At 34.7% G+C, this 22,373-nt stretch overlaps 1 protein-coding gene across 1 annotated transcript; it reads right to left on the bottom strand.

Moving 5' to 3' along the window:
* Positions 1–5,006: 5,006 nt before the first annotated feature.
* On the bottom strand, positions 5,007–19,921 carry LOC121379349 (ras-related protein Rab-40B-like). Its single transcript, XM_041507922.1, has 6 exons — positions 19,302–19,921; positions 13,924–13,984; positions 13,549–13,609; positions 7,500–7,577; positions 6,438–6,660; positions 5,007–5,308 (listed from the first exon to the last, which is right to left on the bottom strand). Exons 1-6 carry the CDS (start codon positions 19,474–19,476, stop codon positions 5,070–5,072), a joined length of 837 nt encoding a protein of 278 aa, XP_041363856.1. The 5' UTR covers positions 19,477–19,921; the 3' UTR covers positions 5,007–5,069.
* Between the last annotated feature and the right edge of the window lie 2,452 nt (positions 19,922–22,373).

Genomic DNA, 22,373 nt, shown 5'->3' with positions numbered 1-22,373 from the left:
AATTAAAGAGTACATCTTTCATACCCATTAGATACCATTTATGTCACGTTTTTAAAAAAACAACCATATACAAATTAACTTTAGCTTATTAGATAAGTTTTGAAACATCTTATTGTAACAAACAATACTTAACTGACATTAATTTAGTATTCTATAATATATGCCCTTTGCAATGGACTCTTCACTTCACTATGACTAATATACTAGTAAAAAAAAAAAGCTGGCCAGTTCACTATAATGACAAATAAATTAAGCATGATTTAAAAGGTTGTAGCAATAAATATACTGTTAGACTGTTACCACACACACATACTAATAAAAGTAACACACAAATTCATAATATACAATAATGTTATTTTCTGCTGGTAATACAATATAGCACCATTATGTACAAGCAGCTTGAATTCTACACCACACGACACAACCGCCTAACGAACTTGGAACATGTACTCAAAGAGTGGTAATGAGATGTCACTCAAAGACATCGATGAAGCTATGTACAATATGTAAAATGCGAATATAAATTAACAGTTTGTTCAAGTGTGGAGTTACAAATGATGATAAAGGAGTGCGCACAAGTTATTTTTCAGAAATGTACAATGCCGAGTATGAACATTTGATTCACTGTCCTAATACAAACATTAATTGATACACAAATACAAAAGATACATCTAAGATTAGAATATATGTAAGAATCGGTGGCAATGAAAGAACTCCACACCCACCCCAAATAGTATGACTGATATTTGAGCCTAGCAAACCTTTATTATGTGACAGTTAATGACGTAACATTAAATATACCATTGCATTAGAATATGTAATTTTTAAAGCCAATAGCCCTATTTTCAGGCAGTGTAACATATTAACTCCACACCCACTGCAAATGGTATGAATGATATTTGAGTCTACCAAACCTTGATTATTACCCCTATGGTTAAAAATATCTTGGTACATATCAAAGTGATACATCGCACTAGAATGCCAAGTGGGACGTAACACTCCGATGTCACAGGATGACATCATCGACTGGCACACTACAACCTTACAGGAACGAGTTGAGTGATATAAATTAAGATCGATTTTGGGTAACAAATACAATATTAAACTCGCTACTGTTTCGTATCACGTTTATGTTCCTCATGAAATAATTTTCATTCTCACATTTCACTCGGGACATAAACATGATAACAAACGGAAGCTCATTTAATATTCTATAATAATGTGACACTGTTAATAATATAACATTAAATATACCATTGCATTAGAATATGTAATTTTTAAAGCAAATGACCTTATTTTCAGGCAGTGTAACATATTTACAGCTATAACATTCTTACTGTCATCTTACACATTACTTAATATGTTTTAATTAAATTGCCAATTTCGGCAAATTCAATGTTTCTGGTCAGCTTGGTGTTTGTACTGGCTTAAAATTAATTTTATACATAACAGAAAATTTATGTACCCCTGTAATTAGAGTCAGGTGCTTTAAGTTTACTTTTTATTTACCGTTACTGTCAATGATAAGGTACAGATTTAGGATTTTATAATTAATAAAGGGGGGGGGGGGGGGGGGGGTCTGTAACATTAATGTAACAGAGTTTGATGGCATTCATAAATAATATTCCTTATGGCTAGCTTAGACAAAGACAAAATAATTTATTTGACTAAAAATAGAGGGCCCTTGGGCCATCACCTACATTCATGCCTGAAGAAAAAGAAAAAAATTAAAGGTCTTTTTTCTTTTTTAAATTTTCCAATTTCAACTACATGTATGGGAATTGTGAGTTGGAAATGTAATAAACATAATACACTGTATAAAACTATTTTCAGTCTTGTTTATGACTTCTGACATGATTTTAAACATCTGAAATGGTCCACATTATAAGATTTGAATGCTAAATTATTGTATGAAGCAAGTTAAGAAACAAACTTGTCACATATCACTTACTTCTTCTTCAACTTATTTTCATGCTTATATCCAATTAAGGTTCAAGCATGCCATCCTGGGCACACACTTCAGCTATCTGGGCTGTCTGCCCAGGACAGTGGGTTAGTTTTTAGTTGGTTAGTGAGAAAGAAGAGGGTGTAGTGGCCTTACATCTACCCACTGAGTCGTTAAAACTTGCTCTGGGTGGTTGCCGGTACTGGGCTGCGAACCCTGTACCTACCAGGCTTATGTCCGATGGCTTAACCATGACGCCACCGAGGCCGGTTATTACTTACTAAACTGACATTTGACTGACAAGGGAAACAACCCACTGTGTCCTTAGTTCTCACACTCCAGAAGTAAATATGAACAAATACAATTTAAAGAAGAGCTGTGCAATTACATGTACTATTAATCTATATTGCACAATAACCAGCTAGTTCAAGGCTTGGGTCTGAGGTGGATACAACATTTTAACAAATATAAATAGACTAAAAGCATATGAAACTCTTTGATTAGTATGTACATGTATTTGTGTCAACATTTATTATCTATTATTGTTTGCAAGATGTTAACTTTTTTAACAAAGTACTTTAATGTACTGTCCCAGGCAACCTAAATAATCATGCTTAACAAGGGAGACAAACTACTTTACATTCAGCTATGAAGAGTTATCTTTCTTCACCCAAATTATTAAAGTACAAAATTGTCATTATTAACTCTGCTTAAAACCGCAAAAAGAAATTTAGTAGCAAGCAGATTCATAATTAGCACATCCAAGTTATCTACATGACATTATAGAATCTGCTTGTTAGTGTTACAGACCTCTACCTCAAAATGCCAAATACATCATTCTGTGTACGTGAATTTTTTGAAAACTTGTCCAATATACTACTAGTTGAGACAGGCAAGAAGCCATGGGATCCACAGAGAGAGATACATTCTATAAGATTCCATTCCACCTCAGATTATCAGGCACTCAACATCCTCCCCCAAAATGTTTTTGAATCTACTCAATGATACCCCACCTACAAATTATTAACAAAAAATCAGTCATACAATCGTCACGTCCTAGGGCCTATTTCACATTCACAAAACATCTTAAGTTTACATCTGAAACCTGCCATACATTTACACGTGTTTGGCATCTATTTCACTCAGAAAATTACATCATTACAGAAGATGGAGCATTTTAAGGACAAAAGAAAATGAAATATGTGTACTTTTAACTTTATTTCTTGGACTATAATATTAGTAATAAAAATTGTGGTTTAGTCGTAGATTTATGTTTACGTGCAAAACTAGGCTTATAGTTTGTTGTGAAATTGTGCCCTAAACTTTAAATAAAACTGTAAAGGTAATATCACTTAACAACTACAATTATTTAGAATAACTTAATTAAATCATAGAAACATGACACAACAACACATTTAATAACCACATCAGCAACATGTAAATGTTTTGCTCTGCAAGTACATTGTATGTTGCCCCAAAAACCTGTATTGCCATGGACAAAAAATTTATACTGAATTAAACACAATAAATATTTGTGTTATACTTCTGAACAATAATAAAAATATCTAAATTAATCTGAATCAACTCGACCACATTACAGTTAATAAATCACATCAATTCATATACACGTACTGAATGATTCATACATACATGTACACACATACCGCATATATATTCTTCAATATGTTTTCAATTTAGTAATATATGCTCAATGCACAAATGACACTTTTGGTCATGTAAGATAAAAGACTATAATTATATCACTATATATTTGTACTAGTAACAAAATAGGAGGGTAAACACTATAAAATCACTTACTCTTTTTCTTCAATATTTCTTTTATATTGTATTCTTCCTCAGTACTCCAATCTTCTTTCAAACCACTTACCGTCCCCACCCCCATCTAAATCATTATTACAGTAACAACCGTAAAGCATCCCTACCTCAAACACATCTCTCCTTCCCATTATAATGACTTAATAGTAACTATTTAAACATTTCAATGAGTAATTACTTATAAAAGGCTGGGTGTAAATATTTTGGAAAGATCTGCAATCAGTAATAACCCCACAATGGTGACCCCTCCTAAATCAGAAAAACATGGGCCGAATATACAAAGCCTGTTTTTGTCTTACATGTCTTTAACTACATATATTTAAACACCCCTCTCCCCCAGCCCCAACAGAGCCAATATTTTCAAAGCTATCTTAGTGCTACAATACAGTTTAGACAGTCAGGGGCTAAGACGTGTCGTAGCGACGTCATAGCCCACAACGGTTTTATGATATTTTAGAGCTGAGATACAAAATACATGGCCAGATTTGGTAAATGTGGCAGTATATTTTACTGAATACATTTGTGAGTCCACCCCACCTCCCCCCAATTTTTTTTTTTTTTAACCTGTATTACAAAAATGTTTGTTTGGATTTCCTTTCCTAACATACCATAGCTGTCGATGACAATCATGTACCTACATCAGCCTGCATATTTAGCACGATTCCATGCTTCAACAAATCCCATAATTTAGGTCGGAAACGTAAGATCAGGAGAATCCTAGAACCTCCTCCCCCCTAACACCTAAATTCAATGTCTGTACAGGTAAACATGTATTACAAACTGCACAAGTTTAAATATATTTTTAAATGAGTAAATAATAAAATGAACAATGACACCAGTTCATATAGTACATTCTGTCGTCTACCCTGTAGCCTGCTAAAAGTTTTTTCACCCTGTATAACAATTCTGAAGTAGAAAAATAATAGTAAATGATGATGACCTTTATCACCATTGTTGAGGAAGAGCAAAAACAAAAACTTTTATGTTTCAGAATAGCTGAATCAGTGATTTTCGACAAATGTTTGAGAAAGTCACTAGCCCTCACAGAAGCTTTGGGTAGAGCCATATATATATATTATAATAATACAGAAGAATATTTCCACTAGGCCAGACTAAAAATTCACTAGCCGGGACTGAGGACTAGTGGATTTGTCGAACCCTGGCTGAATAGATGCTTTCCCCTATTTCTGAAAAAATCACTATTACATGTAGTATAAATGTTTCTGTCTATCAATGTTTATTCAATATATTTTTTCTCCCAACATAAAGGCAGACATTAATCGCACTGCTAGCTAATGATGCAGCTCTTTCGACAGTTCATAGGTGGTGAATCGCACGGATTCAAATACTTGACTTTTTTGTGTTTGTCCCGATGTACGAAACTGAGCATTCTGGCTCTCGTCTTGTTGGTGAGGGCATACGACTTGAGGTGGGATTTCAACGCACATGGCAGTGGGAGCTGCTCGATCCCGTATATCGTCGTACTCGATACCACCATCCTGCAGGCAAGTTCTTGAAGACTTAACACTGAAAGAAAATAATAAATTAAATAAAGTTAAATCATTTAACCATTATTACGACACCGTGTTATTTATTTACTTTGTCTTTAAAGTTAAAAGGATATCAGTTTTGGAAACTACAACAAGAATTCTGGAGAATAATTGAATCTATCACCATTATGAGGTATAGAACTTGTGCTGAAATTTTTAAGAGATACTGAATTTTATTCAAAATTTTCAATTTATTTACCTGTGACATTTACATTTTGGCACAGCTCTTTTTACGTAACAATGTGTTTTAAATTAAGTTTAGAATTTTTATACTGATGTTGATCATCACTTCATTTTTGCATTTAACTTACATGTAGTCTGACATCCAATAGAAATACCCTGGTATGCATTTTTTAATGCTGGTGTTTCATTAAACATTTATTTAGATAAGGCTATTAGCACAGTATCTGGAAACTATTTGTCTTGATAAGTCTAAAAACAAATACATGTATTGTCATCTCATATTATGCAATATATCGCAACAAGATGAAATAGCAACTTCAACTCTTCTGAATTAAAGTACATGCCTGTGCATTTACACAAGAATTTGCTGTAAAAACAAAAGTGATCAAATACTCCCTTAACATAGATTATGGGGAGTCATTTAAGATGTTACTATATTGAGCATTGATATTTAAAGGGACATTCCTGAGTTTGCTGCAATTTTTAAGATGTTATCGACTCAAAGACTTTTTAACGATTGTAATTACATATCAAATATAATTTTCTGCATAAAATATTAGTGGCTGTATATTAGACATGTTTCTGATCGTTCTGATATTTTGACTACACTGTAGGTTAAATTTCATTTTATTTCCTAAAATATGTTTAATTGTAGAAATATTTTATTAGTCAGAAACATCTTACAATGCAGCAAACTCAGGAATGTCCCTTTAATCTTTTTGTTGTATTTTGTTTTCAATTCACAGGTTATGAGGAGCTAAAAATTAGTCCTTGACCTACAGGTAATCTCAGTCAAGTGATGGGGAGTCAAGAGTGATAACTCCCCTGAAGTTACAAAGTCTGCTTACACACAAGAACAATGACATTTTAAACATGTCTGCTAGCCTGCCTAGCCTTCTTGAATGTGTAGAAATTATACAAACCTTTATTGTGACCCCAAGCACGACTTATTCCATTCCTTTTCAGTGCCAGCCTGGACAACTCTGCAAATGATTCAGTCACATTAAAATCACAGAGCGGACTAACTTCGAAGAAAGCCATGTCATTCTTTAGAGCGTATGCCTCTGCGGCAGATTCACTGATCTGACGTTTGAAAGCAAGATGCAGCCGGTTTCCAACCAGGATCTTTGGCACTCCAGGTGCATGCTGGAAAAACAAAAGAATATTAATGTATTATAAGGTATACATGTCATACATACAGAATGGTTTATCACAAGCATACAAATGGAAATATGCATGCAGGTCGCAGTGCCTAGTTATGGTAAGCAATCAGGGCTTCTAGTACAGTTTGTATATGGTAGCCCCACTCTCATAACTAGTGATATTCAATGTTGGGCTAGTAAATAACTACTAATGCCATGCCTGATGGCTAGTGAAAGAGTTGTCAAATGCTGCATTTAAGTCTATTTTGCAAAAATTAACATCCTGCCCCACCCCCACATCTTATTGATTTTAAGCTCCATTTCCCTCTTTATGTGATATATCCAATTATTACTATTAGTAACATTGTATTAACTTAAAGTAAAGTAGGGCTAATAAAGGTTTAATCATGGCTGGTAAATTTTTTAAATCACTGATTTGATGTCTAGTGGATTTTATAAAAAGTCTTGAAGCTCCGGCGACACACCGCCATCCCAAGTTGTACATGCATTCAATGTTTGATGATCCTACTGGTACATGAGTTGATAAGAAATATATGCCCTGGAAACGAAAAGTATACGGACGGTCGGACAATACCATACCAAAGACAGGCGTATAAAAATTAATCACTTGTTGTTTGTACATGGAGTTAAAAACAATCAGTAATGTTTTTAAAAACAAGTCCCAAATTATCATGACCTTTGCTTTGGGATCACACTAAAGTACAAAAATGCAAGTGACTGACTGATTGAGTGAGCGAGTGAGAGAATGAGTCAATGTATGAGTGAATGAATATTTAACGACACAAAAGACCAAACACTCATGAACTCTGTATTCAACGGTACCTCATCAATTTCTTTAATCCATCTATTTATTCCATCGAATGACCACCTGTTTGTGATATCATACACCAGAAGAATGCCCTGAAAAACAAATAATAAATATTGGTACATATAATAATGAATACATGTATATCAGAGGCTGATCGGGGGGGGGGGGGGGGGGGGGGGGGGCAAGGGCCTGGACCCCCCAGTTATATATTTTATTAAAAAACAAATTATGATCCCCCTCCAAACCTCCCCCAAAGTTCCCTTGGCATTTCGCCTCATGTCATTGGGGCCCCTCCCCCCTAAATGAATTTTCTGGATCCGGCACTGTATATACATGTACTGTGTCACAATGTGTGTACATTCCTTTAACACATTTACTTCCACATATGTACATGTTCCGGTATATTGTTGATGTCCTTTATCTGACCTTTCTGAGTTAGCAAAGACACATATTTATGGTGCCACATTGTATCTTTTTTATATCAAAAAGCAGTAAGTGGGGAACTGACAATTAAAAAAAAATAATAACTTTTTTATTTTATTTTATTTTATTTCTCAAGGTTAGTTTTTCAGGAAGATATTTTCCAGGTTATATGATTTTGATTCTTAATTAACTTATTTTGTACCTTCTTAAATAATAATTATCACTTACTGTCTTTTGTATGTGTACTGATAACATACATCTGTAGTTTGATAGTTACTAGAACAACACTTAAAATAAAACACTTAGATAATTAATTACTAACACAAAACTGGATACTCACACTAAATCAGAATTCCTTGAAAATCAGATGCTTTTCAAAGACATGTGATTTACCCATTTTTTATACCTAAAATTTACCCCTCTGAGAAATGTGTTGATAACTCTCCTAAAACAGTGATTTAAAAAAAAAAAAAAAATAGTGAAACCCCTCTAAACAGGACACTGATTAAATCAAGTAAAGAGTGGTTTTAAGGGGTATCCAGTTTAGAGAGGTTATGTTCTGTACTAATATTTAAAAAAGGACTGAAAAATGTTTGGTTTTGAGGCAATTTTGGTTTACAGAGGGGTCCAGTTTTCAAGGGTTTCACTGTATACATTTTTGTAAAAAAAATATTTAATTAAACAATTTTTTTTAAATGAACGCATAACAGATGTACATGCACATACATTTACCAACTAGTACAATAACAATTATATTAAACATGTACATTATCATGATTATGAAGTAGTAAAACAATAGATAATTATAATCAGCAATTAACAATGGTCAAATTAGATATCACCGATAGTAAGTACTGATATCTCCGACTGACTGTACATGTACACATCAAAATTGTTCTTTTATGACTTGAACAATCATCACAAACATTTGCAGCTCATGCACATCACTACTGACAAGGCCATCGGCAGTGCAAATGGTTATGGCACTGTTATATTGCCAGTGGTAATATGGGCCACCAAAGACAGCTGCGAGCAGTGTCTGAGATAGCAGGGCGAGGAATGTGTGGAATCTCCATCACACGCCACTGATCTCCTGCATTGTGATCAACAAGTGTTAGTTATTTTCACAAACCATGCCAACTTGTGATAAGCTAGCTCAGGTAATACACGGATGCAGTGCCAGCATCCCTGCTACCAGTCTTGCTGTGAAATGTTGTCTCTCTGCATTAAGTGATCATTACAATGGGTTAACAAGTTGGTTATATATATACAAAAATATACACACTGTATCTAGGGTAAGACTCTACGTGAACAAGTAAATTAATTGTTTACAGATGTTGGTGTAGTACACATTTATACATTTCCTGTTATTGCAGATCAAGCTCAGAGATCACAAGGAAATTGCTATAGTCAAACAATGTACATGTTATTTGTTAGCAGTTGTCTGTAGTTGTATGGAAAAGGAAAGGAAAGGAATGTTTGCTTAAATGTACAGCCAAACCTGTCCTAGCGGCCACCTGTACTCAGTGGTCAAATGCCTTAAGTGGCCACTTTTTTTCCTCCCAAACGATTTATAATGTAAATGCACCTGTAATAAGCGTTCACCTGTCTAACCTAAATCGGATCACAAATCGCTAAAATACTTGTATTAAGCGGCCACAGTAAAGTTTTACTATTATATAAAAGGGATATTTTAACAACAGCAATGAGGCCGGTACTTCTGCCCAGGACAGGCGTGCGCTACAACAGCTTGCTCTGAATGTGCACGTTAAACAATTTCCCATTCCCAACAGCGATAAGGTGCAGCAAATAACTGATCTTCACTCCTTCAGGAATACATGTACTAGTACCCATTCAGTCCGGACATCTCGACTGTGTATCAGTTAACAAAGTATGACTCTGGCATGCATCTAATTGCCTCTGGACATACTATGCTTGACATTTGTAGATTCACCTACATGTACATGTACTATGACAATACACTGCATGAAGTAGGAATTAAATAATTAAATGGAAAAAGAAAAAAAACGTTTTCAGAACGGTTAATTTAATACATTCTATTTGCATTATTTCTAAAGGAGACGACATGTCAAAAGTTGATTTATAGTCAACTGTGAAGCACACATCCGTTGATTAGCAGTGTACAGATTGTAAAACATGAAACAGCAACAAATGTTTTAAAGACTATATATGTGGCAACCTGTACTCAGTGGCCACCTGTCTTAAGCAGCCACCTTTATTTACTTCCTTGTGTGACCGCTTAAGACAGGTTTGACTGTATTTACAATGTGATGATTATACAGATGAAATGTACAGGAATGTAATATTCATTTAAAAAAACAATGCATCAGAAATGGTGCAAATCCCCTTGAGGTTTTATTATCCAATTTCTACATACATGTATATATGTGACATTTCATCCAAATTGGATGAAACTTAAAAGGCAGCAAAGAGGTGACATACATGTAATATTTATTTTCAATAACAGTGACCTTTGATGCAGAGAGGCCAAATGCAGACTTGTTCAAGATATGATCCTTTTCCTATACATGTATGTGAAGTTTCATGAAAATACGATGATAAAAGAAGTTGAACACTACATGTACATCTATTTAGACCAGTGATGACATAATGTTTATTTTTAGTGACTTGAGGCAGAGGTAAAATGCAAACTCATTCATTATATAATGATTATTCATTTTCCTGCATGTGAAATGAAGTTATTAGGGCAGTGACCTCATATTTCTACTTTAAATAAGAAACCTTGACCTTTGATGCACAGGGGAAAAATACAAACTTGTTCAAGATATGATCGTATTCTTAAGTGTATATGAATTTTCATGAAAATCGGAAGGAAGAAATGTTTTATTTAATGATGCACTCAACACATTTGAATTAGTGCTATATGGCATCAGACACATGGTTAAGACCACAAAGATATAATCAGGAGAAACCTGCTGCCGCCATTCCATGGGCTACTCTCCCCGTCGGTGGCCCCATTGGGCTTTTTCTCGTTCCAGCCAGTGCACCACGACTGGTATATCAAATGCTGTGGTATGTACTACCATGTCTATGGGATGGTGCATATAAAAGATCCTTTGCTGCTAATTGAAAAGAGTAGCCCATAAAGTGGCAATGTTCAGCGGGTTTCCTCTATCAATATCTGTGTGGTCCTTAATCATATGTCTGACGCCATATAACCGTAAATAAAATGTGATGAGTGCGTAGTTAAATAAAACATTTCCTTCCTTCCATGGGCTATTCATTTTGATTAGCAGCAAGAGACCGTTTAAATGTGCAATCCCACAGACAGGATACTACATATTTATACATGTATGTACCATAGCCTTTCCTATAGCAGTTGTGGAGCAATGGCCAGAAGTCACTTATAGAGGTGATGTCATATTTTTACTTTTAGCAACAGTAATGTTGACCTCTGATGCAGAGATGAAACATGAACTCAAAATTAATATCATTATCAGTTTGGTCCTTAACCAAACATGTATATATACAATTATCCATTAAATTTTAAAAATTGCAGAAACCCAGTTATTTTCTAACAAAATATCAATTATTTCATAAAATTATTTCGCTAATTTAAAATTTAATTTGCAATTGGCAAATTTGGTGAGTGCCAAAGCTAGCCCTGAATTTGTACATGTCCAATGTCATATAACCGTAAATAAAACCACGTTGAGTGCCTCGTTAAATAAAACTTTTCTTCCTTCTTTTTTCCACCCAATTAATTATTAGAACCGTACTGCAAGAACCTGACAACATACATGTACATCAAATTTCAAGTTTTGGTACTGTTAAAGAGTTTGAATTTCCATGGGAATATGACTCCCCATAATGAAAATTATTAAAAGTTAAAGTTTGTTTTGTTAATGACACCACTAGAGCACATTGATTAATTAATCATCGGGTATTGGATGTCCAATATTTGGTAAATCTGACACAGTCATCAGAGGAAATCTGCTACATTTTCCCATTAGCAACAAAATATTACAAATCCAATAAATTCCTGTATCAATCTTTAAAAAAATCCCCCAAAAAACAACAAAAAAGAAACAAAACAAAGAGTGGCAGTGAGATACATGTACATGATACACTTGCCAGGAGTTTAATAGAGGAGCACATATATTAATGAATTTGTTATGTGTATGATTGGGTTAAATTATATAAATGTAAAATTTGTGCAATAGGATAGATTAACAGTATGATATGGACCAACTACTAGTAACAGGTTACAAACTGATTATTAGATTTAATAAATTTTTGGAAATATTTTTACGCCAATTGGATTCTGAGATTCGCTTGAATGTTTAGCACTGCATTGGCTATTAGATGTCAGACCGTTGGTGATTTTGACATGATATAGTTTTAAAGAAACCCACTACAGTTTTCATTAGTATGTGCAGTAAGATATCTTTTATATGCACCATCAGAGGGGATAGCACATATCATGGCCTTTGATATGCAGATCGTGGTGCACTGGCTGGAATGAGAAACAGCCCAATGGGCCCACCTTTGGTGATCGATCCTAGACCGACCGCACATCAAGTGAGTGTTTTACCACTGGGCTACATCCCGCACCAGTGTGTGCTGGCGTGGGGTGGGGGTGGTATTGGGAGAAAAACAAGAATTCAACATTACATAAGTACACCAGGTCCTACAGGGTAAATGTTTAAGTACATGTAATTTTATTAAATTATATTTCACAATTACATTTATACAGTCTCTATAAACAGATGTACATGTAAGTACAAAATGGTTACAAGATTACTGATTATATCAGGACTCAAAACGGCTTGTGGCCAGGTTGCTAAATTCGATCAAAGTGTAATTTGGGCGACTTAAATATTAACAAATAATGGCGTTAATCACCCAAATAATATTATTTGGGTGATCTTCATTCTATAATATATGAAACACTATTAATAATTTTATGACATATTTATTCCACATTAAAATCTTGTTCTTGGTTCAATAAGACATGAACAATTGTGTAGCCCAGTCAGTTGTACATTATTTTGTATTATAGGTGAGCTACCCCTGGGAGATGAGTCACGCCATGCAATTGTGCGTTATTAAGTTTAGACATTTTGTAAAATTGTACAATATAAGTAAATAATTTGCTCAAGTCAGTGTTTTCTTTTAATTTTTCATTTCAATATCATGCATGTTGGTATATTTGCTATCTAGAAGTGGTTCTTCAAATCAATATTACTTTTATTGAAGCACATTTCATATGCTTACTTAAATATTTCGCTTAAAACTTGAAATACATGTATGAATATTTTGTGTGCAGGCTACCTACCTGTAAAGAAAGTTTGGATCAATGAAAATTAAATTTTATGGGCTCAGATATTTTTTTGGCGAGTTTCGAGCCCTAGCTGTTATATGTATATGTACCCATCTTTGTTTATTACATAATATGTATATGAACATAACGAATAGTTAAAATGTTTATTCTGCAACTGATTATTTAGTGTCAAGATAAATTCAACCAGAAGACATTTGCAGCATAATTGGAGTGTGTGGAGAGGTGGGGCATCAGCTTATCTTTTCAAAAGAGATTTAAAGTATGAATAATAGTTAAATATTAACGTGCACATGCCAGTTTATATTTAAACTCACCTGAGCTCCTCTAGAGTATGATCTCAGTATTGTGCAGAACCGGCCCTGTCCTGATGCATCCCTGTAACAACAATTAAAAATATTAATATACGGCAATGCATGTACTCATCTACAAAGGGGACAATATTTCGAACACTCCATTTGTTCTATATAAACAATGTTTTGTAATCAATCATTTGTGCTTGACATCATCATAAACCAAATATATGGAATTTATTAATAATAATACAAGACTACATGTATATTACTAAAATGTACATGTAGGTGCATTAATTTATTTGTTGTTGCTTTTCTTTTATGTTAAAAGCAAAGTTGTGTGCAATATTTAATAATGTACAGGTTGCTGCAGAATTTTTATTTTTAAACCAAACTTACCACAATTGCAGTTTAACTCGCTTGCCATCCAAAAGTATGGTTGTTGTTTTGTAGTCAATACCTGCAAAATAAAAAAGTAATAAATATTTAGTTACATATATATATATATATATATATATATATATATATGTACATTGTAAATTAATGTATGTAGATATATAGATGCACCATATTTAGTACATCAGCGTTTCTGCCAGAAAGACATTTTTGGGTATGGCGCTATGGAACTGAATGCAACCACAGTCAACAAGGGGTATGGGGGGCCTCCCCCAGAAATAAAATGTGTTACATTTAGGGATAGGATTATGAAAATCATACAGTAATGATAAGAGTAATTAATTCTGTCCATACCCGTTTTACCCTCTGGCAGAAACCCTGTACATGCACAGCTTAACAGAAAAATAAAATGAAGTGGTCTGTATATTTCAGTGTTCTCGCTGGGTGAAAATTAATGGAGGGCGACTGCGCGACACCCTACCCTTCAAAAAAAAAAAAAGGGGGGGGGGGGGGGGAGAGAAGAGAGCTTGGTTACATTACACTGTTGTGTGTTGGTCAACTTTGTGGCAAGACATACTCCTTATTTTGCCCCTCAATATTCGGGATAAAAGTGTGCATTTGTAAATAGTGAAAATGAGTGCTGTAAAATATAGTCGGGTGTGGGGAAAATAAAGAGGTGCAGAAAAATGAAAGATGGCTATAGAACGTGAAACGAGGGCAGCAAAATGCAATAGCAGGGCGAGACGCCCCAACGAAATATGCCAATTAAGTTAACATTTATTGCTAAATTCAAATTCTGTAATGTTCCACGTTTATTTGGAAACAATTTGGTTAAAATTGTAATATTTTATTATCAAATTCTACTTCCAATAATTACATTTAATCAAAACAATGGAATTTTTTAATTCAATACTGTATGCAATAGTATTAAGTAACTGATAATCAATGTGTCACTAATATGTTAAAACGAAAGTAATAATAAGTCTTTTCTGACATTGCTGGGGGAAAAAAAATCTGGCTGTGAACTAAACAATGCTTGACTGGTCATTGCAAATGGCACAACATTCACTGATTGTGTATAGTACAACAAAAAAGTAAAACAAGTGAGCCACAACACTTAACAAGTTGGCACCTTGATGTCTGTTCTGAGATTAAAAAAATTATGGTGACTGGACTTCTAATTGTTGGTAACATCATAACATGGTGACTTGAGCAGACTTTTGGCAAAAAAACTCCTTTTCATTGGCTAGATTTGGCCCTGATCCATGGTAAAATTTAGAACAAAAGCTGTTAATAAACATGCCATGTACTTTCACATGTACTGATCAATGTAAATGTACATGTAGATGTATTGATCACTACTGCACTATTGGTATATAACAATTAACATACTCGTCGAGTTGAATATTCAGTGCACTGAACAGTAACCTGGATCATATACATGTATGTAGTTGCATTCATATTGATTTCAAGCTGAACTAATAGGGGGGGTTGTTATTTTCGATTTTTGTGCCTTTCCACATAAACCCCAGCTCAAAATATGGAGAATCTAGTACAATGATTTTTTTTTAAATGAAATTTTGCCCCCCGACCCCTGTACATGACCCCTGAACATTCGCCACCAAAATTTCCCCCCATTTTCTTAATTTTGAGCTTCTATAATATGATAATATTGGCTTATGATGCATCCGTATATAGGTTTTCGATGGTGCTGAGTCCAAACATGGGCTCAGAAGTAATCTTCGAAAATCCAATATGGCAGAAATCCAATATGGCAGCCAAAATCGACCATTTTCTGGTATAAATGATCAATATAATATAATAATATGGTTGTCATATGTCGTTTTATAGGTTTTCGAGGGTGCTGAATCAGAATATGTGGTCGGAAATACTGTAGAAGCATCCAATATGGCGGAAATCCAATATGGCCAATGCTATGATATATCCGAACCATAGTATTTCCTAGCATAAACTTATTCTAATGCAATTTGTTTATTCATGGATGATGTATCATCATTTCTAGAAAAATTCTAACACGTCACAAACCAGCTTGCCTGCATAGTCAGATGCTTTATAGATCTTGACATTTTAAAAGTTTTATACTGTGCAGGAGCACTAGTGGGACTACATCTAGTAGAACCATTCCTCTCGCTAACCACTTCCAGTAGCACGACATACGTGAAACTGATACCTGCCTTCAAACAACTATATGATGATATGATCAGTGCAGATCCATCTGACCTCATGAATGTGAATTCACCAGCATTCAAATTTATATCTCAAGAACGATTCAATCAGACACGATACGATGACGACATCTGTAAAGCTTTAGAATCAACCATCAATGGAATGAGAGAAGAAGTGAAAAACGTTCTCTCAATGATTCTGCCGAAGCTCGCTCAAGGAAGGAGATATGTTTGGATTTAGTGTAGGTCGTAATGATGCATCAGAATATGCCCTCGAACGCATGGACAGTGAAAAGCTGGAGAAAGCACCCACACACAATCTAACAGCCGAGCGCAGTGTTGGCTTCATAAATTATGAACTTCAGAGAAGAGGTGCTAAACAACTGGCATGTGCATTGTCAGTTCAAGTGAAATGTAAGTCAGCTGATTTGATAGAAACCCAGCCGTCAGGATCCTATACTAAATACACTAAACTTGTATAGCGCAGAGGAAAAATCCCTGAAATTATGGAAGCCTGGAGCAAAAAACAAGAGGACTTAATGAAACAAGGACTAGAAAACAAAGAGACTGCGAATGTGGCTGTCGATCGGAGAAGGAATAGAGACCTAGATGCATTGAAAGGACCATTCACATCATGTGAACAAGTAGAAACTTACACGAGTGATCTAACCACGAATGAAACTGCGAAAAATAATCATGTGAACAAGTAGAAACTTACACGAGCGATCTAACCACAAATGAAACTGCGAAAAATAATCGGCTCTATCTTGAGGTTCGCTATGTACCCCCCAAACAGTGACATTTTCAGATTTAAAAAAAAAAGAGTATAAAAACTTACCTTCAAAGACCTATGCAACGAACTTGGAAATTTACCTAGGTAACATTACATCAAAAACTACTGTTACACTCAAGGATTTCAATCAAGCACTGATCTCAATGGAAGCGTAGATCCCAAGATTCGGTTATTATGATAAAATGGTACAAAGTAATTACAGCTACAGAATGTATTGTATGATAATGATACCATAATTCAGGAGTTTGCATTCATTTTATTGATCATAGTCACAAACTGATTAATTGAGTGTATCGCCATTTTGGATTTCCACCATATTGGATGGTCCTACAGTATTTCCCACCACATATTCTGATTCAGTACCCTCAAAAGCCTATAAACCGACATATGACAACCATATTATTATAATACATTGATCATTCATGTAAGAAAATGGTCGATTATGGCCGCCATATTAGATTTCCGCAGATTATTTCTAAGCCCATATTTGGACTCAGCACCATTGAAAACCTATATAAGGACGCATCATAAGCCAATATTATCATATTATAGAAGCTCAAAATTACGAAAATAAGAATTAGGGGGGAAATTTTGGTGGCGAATTTTCAGGGGCCATGTACAGGGGGGTTACTGGGGTCGGGGAGCAAAATGTTTTATTTTTTAGTACTAGATTCTCCATCTTTTGAACAGGGGTTTACTTAAAAGTCCAACTAACACCCCCCCCCCCCCCCCCCCACACTGATAACATACATGTACATGTATGTACTGTACAATTTATGTTTCCAATTCATGCTTTACCAAAATGTTCACCAAACTGAAATCAGCACTTTATTGAAGAACAACATTCTACAAAGCTGTACTTTCATGTAACACGACAATAATGTAATCAATGGATCGGCTGGGTTCTATCAGTGTGATGATCAATTAAGGAAATCCATAATCCACTATCATTGACAATGCTGAGTGTTAATTATAATTATTGACTGGCCTCGATGGCGCAGTAGTTAAGCCATCGGACTACAGGCGTGTAGGTACAGGGTTCACAGCCCGGTACCGGCTCCAACCCAGATCGAGTTCTTAAGGGCTCAGTGGGTAGGTGTAAGGCCACTACACCCTCTTCTCTCTCACTAACCATCTAATCCACTATCCTGGACAGACGACCCAGATAGCTGATGTGTGTGCCCAGGATAGCGTGTTTGAACCAAATTATGTTGGATATAAGCACAAAAATAAGTTGATGATGGAATATATAGATAATTATACATAAAATCTGAAAGAGTTGTTACAAAGTGTTTTGATGTGAACTGTGTAGATATATATATATGTAAAGAAAACAAATATTTAATTATACATGTATGTAATGTATTATAATTACATACAAACACATATGTACAAGTATGACATCAAATTTGTAGTACAAATGTGTTGTACATTAAACCTGAATGTTACGACTTCAGGAATAAAATGCAGTCTTTACAATGGGGTGGTGTGTGCAGGGTTTGAATTACGTTGTCAGAGGGGCACTGCAATTATTGCCTTAGAGGGGCATGGGATAAGGAGGGCACCACAGCAGTTTTAAGAACACACAGTGACACTAGGGGCACAACGGCAAATTAAGATCTTTATGGGGCATGGAGGCAAAAAAAATCAACCCCAAAAAACATTAATAATAAAACAGAAATAACTGGAAAAAAAATATACATATACATGTACACTGTCATGAGCGGGCCGCTGCGACATTAGCTGTTGTCTGTAATAAAGTCGACCCGTGCACCCAATTCGGAACATTTTGGTTTCGAATCAAAAGCTTCTGATTGTTCTAAATTTTTGCAATCTGCTTAATCGGCATTACTTGTAAAATGTCGGCATTTCCCAAACCATAACTTTACACAATCGAAACTATAACTTTCGACATATTTAATTATTTTCACAGTGAAATTAAAGTACTTTTTCAGGACAACATAAACATAGTTATTCAAGGCCAATTTCAATCTGATTTACTGATGGCAATAGGGGATGAAGGGCACGGCAATACATTGTCGTTAGTAGAGGTTAAATTAAGAGGGCTTTACGGCAAATGTAGGGGGCATGACGGCAGCTGCCGTCGTCTAATTCAATCCATGTGTGTGACAAATGAAACAAATGCAGTTCCGATTAATTATATCCGACTGTTAATCTTGTATTCCCTGGATTTTAACGGGATAGGTGACAAATGGAACTTTTACTGTCCCAATTAATTATCTATCATCTTTTATTCCCTAGATTTTAACTGTTGGCAGCAACTATGGTGACAACTACAGTAACTACTGTGCTAATTAATCAAATTATCTGTTTTTGTATGTTATCATTTAGACATTCTGGAAAGGGATTTTTAAACTATGAAATTAAAGTACAATACACACCACTGCTTGAATATCCATAAGGAGATTCAGAGGCCCCATCGTCCATACCGGACAGCAGTTCTTCTTTCCCGACATCACTATCACCAACCAATAAAAATTTCAATAAATAATCATATGTTTTGGAAGCACAACTGACAGGCCGAGGCGAGTTGTTTACGCTCACGGCGGTACACATAATTTATGGCACTGAAGAACCCATTTAAGTAATGTCTTCTGGACAGTTTTCTTCCATGAATCTGGCCTTGTAGCATAACACTAACAGTCGAATAGCAATTGAACGTCTTGTGTCAGAAATTAAAACAACATTTCAGATTTTTTTCTTCTTCCACAAACACATCCATAGTCTTCGCTTTTTCCGCGCATACCGGAAGTAAATATTCATTTCCGCATTTCCCCGAGCGGCAAAAACAAAAATGTGTGCAAGTTTGTAGAAATTCCTGTAAACTAAGAAAACGTAGTAAAAATTGAATGACATTCTGGGTTAACATACATTTTATTTCAAACACATGGAAACACATTAACTCCGCAAAAATGATCGAGTAACGATGCCTTGCGTTCTATCTTTAGTTTTATTTGACTGCATTCCAGATTCATCTTCATGTCATTTTCAAGATTTTGCCGATTTGCTACATTTTAAAGTAGCATCAACATTTCAATTTTTACTTTTTTTTTTTTTTTTTTTTTAAAATGTACATTTATAATAATATATTTTCACCAGCATAAAAATTATTAAAGGGACATTCCTGAGTTTGCTGCAATGTTTTAAGATGTTATTGACTAGTTAATAAAATAGTTCTACGATTAAATTTAAACTTACATATTAAATATATTTTCTTGTTTAGAATACTAGTGGCTGTATATTAAACGTGTTTCTGATCGTTCTAATATTTGTACTAGGTTAATTTTCATTATATTTCCTAAAAAATATTTTTTTGTACGTACGTACACATGTACGAAATTATTTGAAGACAAAATCCAGTTTGGGCTTCTTACAAATATTAAGACGACCAGAAGCACATTGAATATACAGGCACTAATATTCTAAGCAAGAAAATATATTTAATGTGTAAGTTTAATCGTAGAAATATTTTATTAGTCAGAAACATTTTACAATGCAGCAAACTCGGGAATGTCTCTTTAACGTAGCCCAATGTTAACACGCCTGATCGCAGTGACGCGCTGTCTGACTCTGTGTCTGAGCTATTTCTCGTTCCATCCAATGCACGACGATTGGTAGATATCAAAGGCCATCGTATGTGCTATTCCATAAATACATCTACATGTACTTTCTCATACTAATGGAAAAATGTAGTGGGTTTTCTGTAAGACCATAGGCGATGCAAAAATTACCAGGTGTTTAGGCCATGAGAGTGAAAGTTATAGATTTGCGTCCACTGTCCGCATGCTGTGAAAGGTACCACTGAACATTTTCATTATTTACAAAAAATTGCATTATTTGCACAAAAAAAGGCACTTAATGATCATCACACAAATTCAAGTTCCAAATCGTCAATAGTGGTAATGTTTACGAGTTTCTTCGTGCCAAAACTGCCATCTCCGTCATAAATTCTGAAGTGTAGCCCAGTAGAGCATTGAATCCTCAAGCAGGAAGCAGTATATTCCAAACATTGATAAAAATTGCCAAACTCTTGATGTGTCGACCTCATTTGGACTTGAATCTACTATGGAAATAATAAATCAATAAAAATAATGAATAATGAAAAATGAAAAAAAGCCTCATGTGTTTTTAAAATTGTTCGGATGCAAATCTATAACTTTAATTCTCTTGGCCTTAAGGATTGTAAATGTATGTAGTTAAACACATGTAAGACAGAAACATGCTTTTTAAATTCGGCCCGATATTTTCACCAGCATTAAGTCTTGTACAAAACATAAGTCAGTAGTAAAGCGCTTGCTTAATGCACTGTCGCTCTAAAATCAATCCCCATCAGTGGGTCCATTGGTCTATTTCTTGTTCCAGTCAATGCTCCATGAATTATATCAAAGGCTGTGGTATGTGCTGTCTGTCTGTTGGATGGTGCATATAAAAGATCCCTTGCTACTAATGGAAAAATATATAATTTGTACTCAATTGAACATTTATTAGCAACTACTGTTCAGTGTTTTAAAACTGTGTAACGATCTCTGAAACTTTGCATAGTGAATCGCAATGCAATACTGGACAAAATGTTCCCTGAGTTGGTACGTGTTTTTTTTGGTCAATTTAAATTACTGAAATTGAACTATGATATGTTTCTGTGTGAGAAAGTGCACATAAAGATCCCTATAGGCTTGATAAGGTTAGCTATATGGCAGCAGCATATTTCTTTCATTTATGGTCCCCAGCACAGGCTTCTGAGAATTGAAAATCTGCATGACCCATTTATCGGTTACACAGAAATAAATCCAGGTAACCTATTTCCTTTTTGTGTGACCCATTATATCCTGACCCATATATTGGTTACGCAGAAATAAATCCATGTAACCCATATCGTTTTTGTGTAACCCGTTATATCCATGTAAATTATGCTTGAACTTTTGCGCGAACAAAAAATAGGTTACGCAAGTTAAGTTAGATTTGCGTGAGCAACACGCGAATAAAACGACCCTTCTTGCAATTTTCAGAGGCTTTCGGCATCATAAATACCGTATGTTGTTACAAATGAAAGTTTTCTGAAATTCCGGATTTTTAATCATCTAAACAGTGTTTTCAGTTTTTTCCACTGTTTGTCGAAAATGTTTTATATTTTTCTATCAAAACTTAAAATAAGGTTTTGGCTGCCATTTTATATCATTATGTAACTCAAACCCTAGCACCAATCTCTAACTGACCACCAATATTAAAATTTAATGATTTTGGTTTTGTAATCCACTTTCATTTCTGTGGTATGCATCTAATAACCAATTTAATTCAAATGATTTTAAGAACTGCTTCAATATTATGGAAAATTCCTTTCAATGCATAAATGTAATTGTTATGTTTGCCAGTTTAGGATGTTTTTTGAACCAGCACTGACTGTTTCTTCGTGTAGTTCTAAAATCTACAACTGTCTGAACATATAAGAGTACAGC

The sequence above is a fragment of the Gigantopelta aegis genome, chromosome 8 (genome assembly GCF_016097555.1).
Source record: "Gigantopelta aegis isolate Gae_Host chromosome 8, Gae_host_genome, whole genome shotgun sequence".
NCBI lineage: Eukaryota > Metazoa > Mollusca > Gastropoda > Neomphalida > Peltospiridae > Gigantopelta > Gigantopelta aegis.
This window is presented reverse-complemented; position numbering and strand designations above follow the sequence as displayed.

Bases quoted from the DNA above. Each gene is read 5' to 3' on its own strand.
- LOC121379349 (XM_041507922.1), bottom strand. From the start codon at position 19,476: ATGTGTACCGCCGTGAGCGTAAACAACTCGCCTCGGCCTGTCAGTTGT. The intron at 13,610-13,923 runs GTAAGTTTGGTT...TTGTTGTTACAG, and splicing joins CGAGTTAAACTGCAATTGTG to GGATGCATCAGGACAGGGCC. The intron at 6,661-7,499 runs GTACCGTTGAAT...TTGTTTTTCCAG, and splicing joins GGATTAAAGAAATTGATGAG to CATGCACCTGGAGTGCCAAA.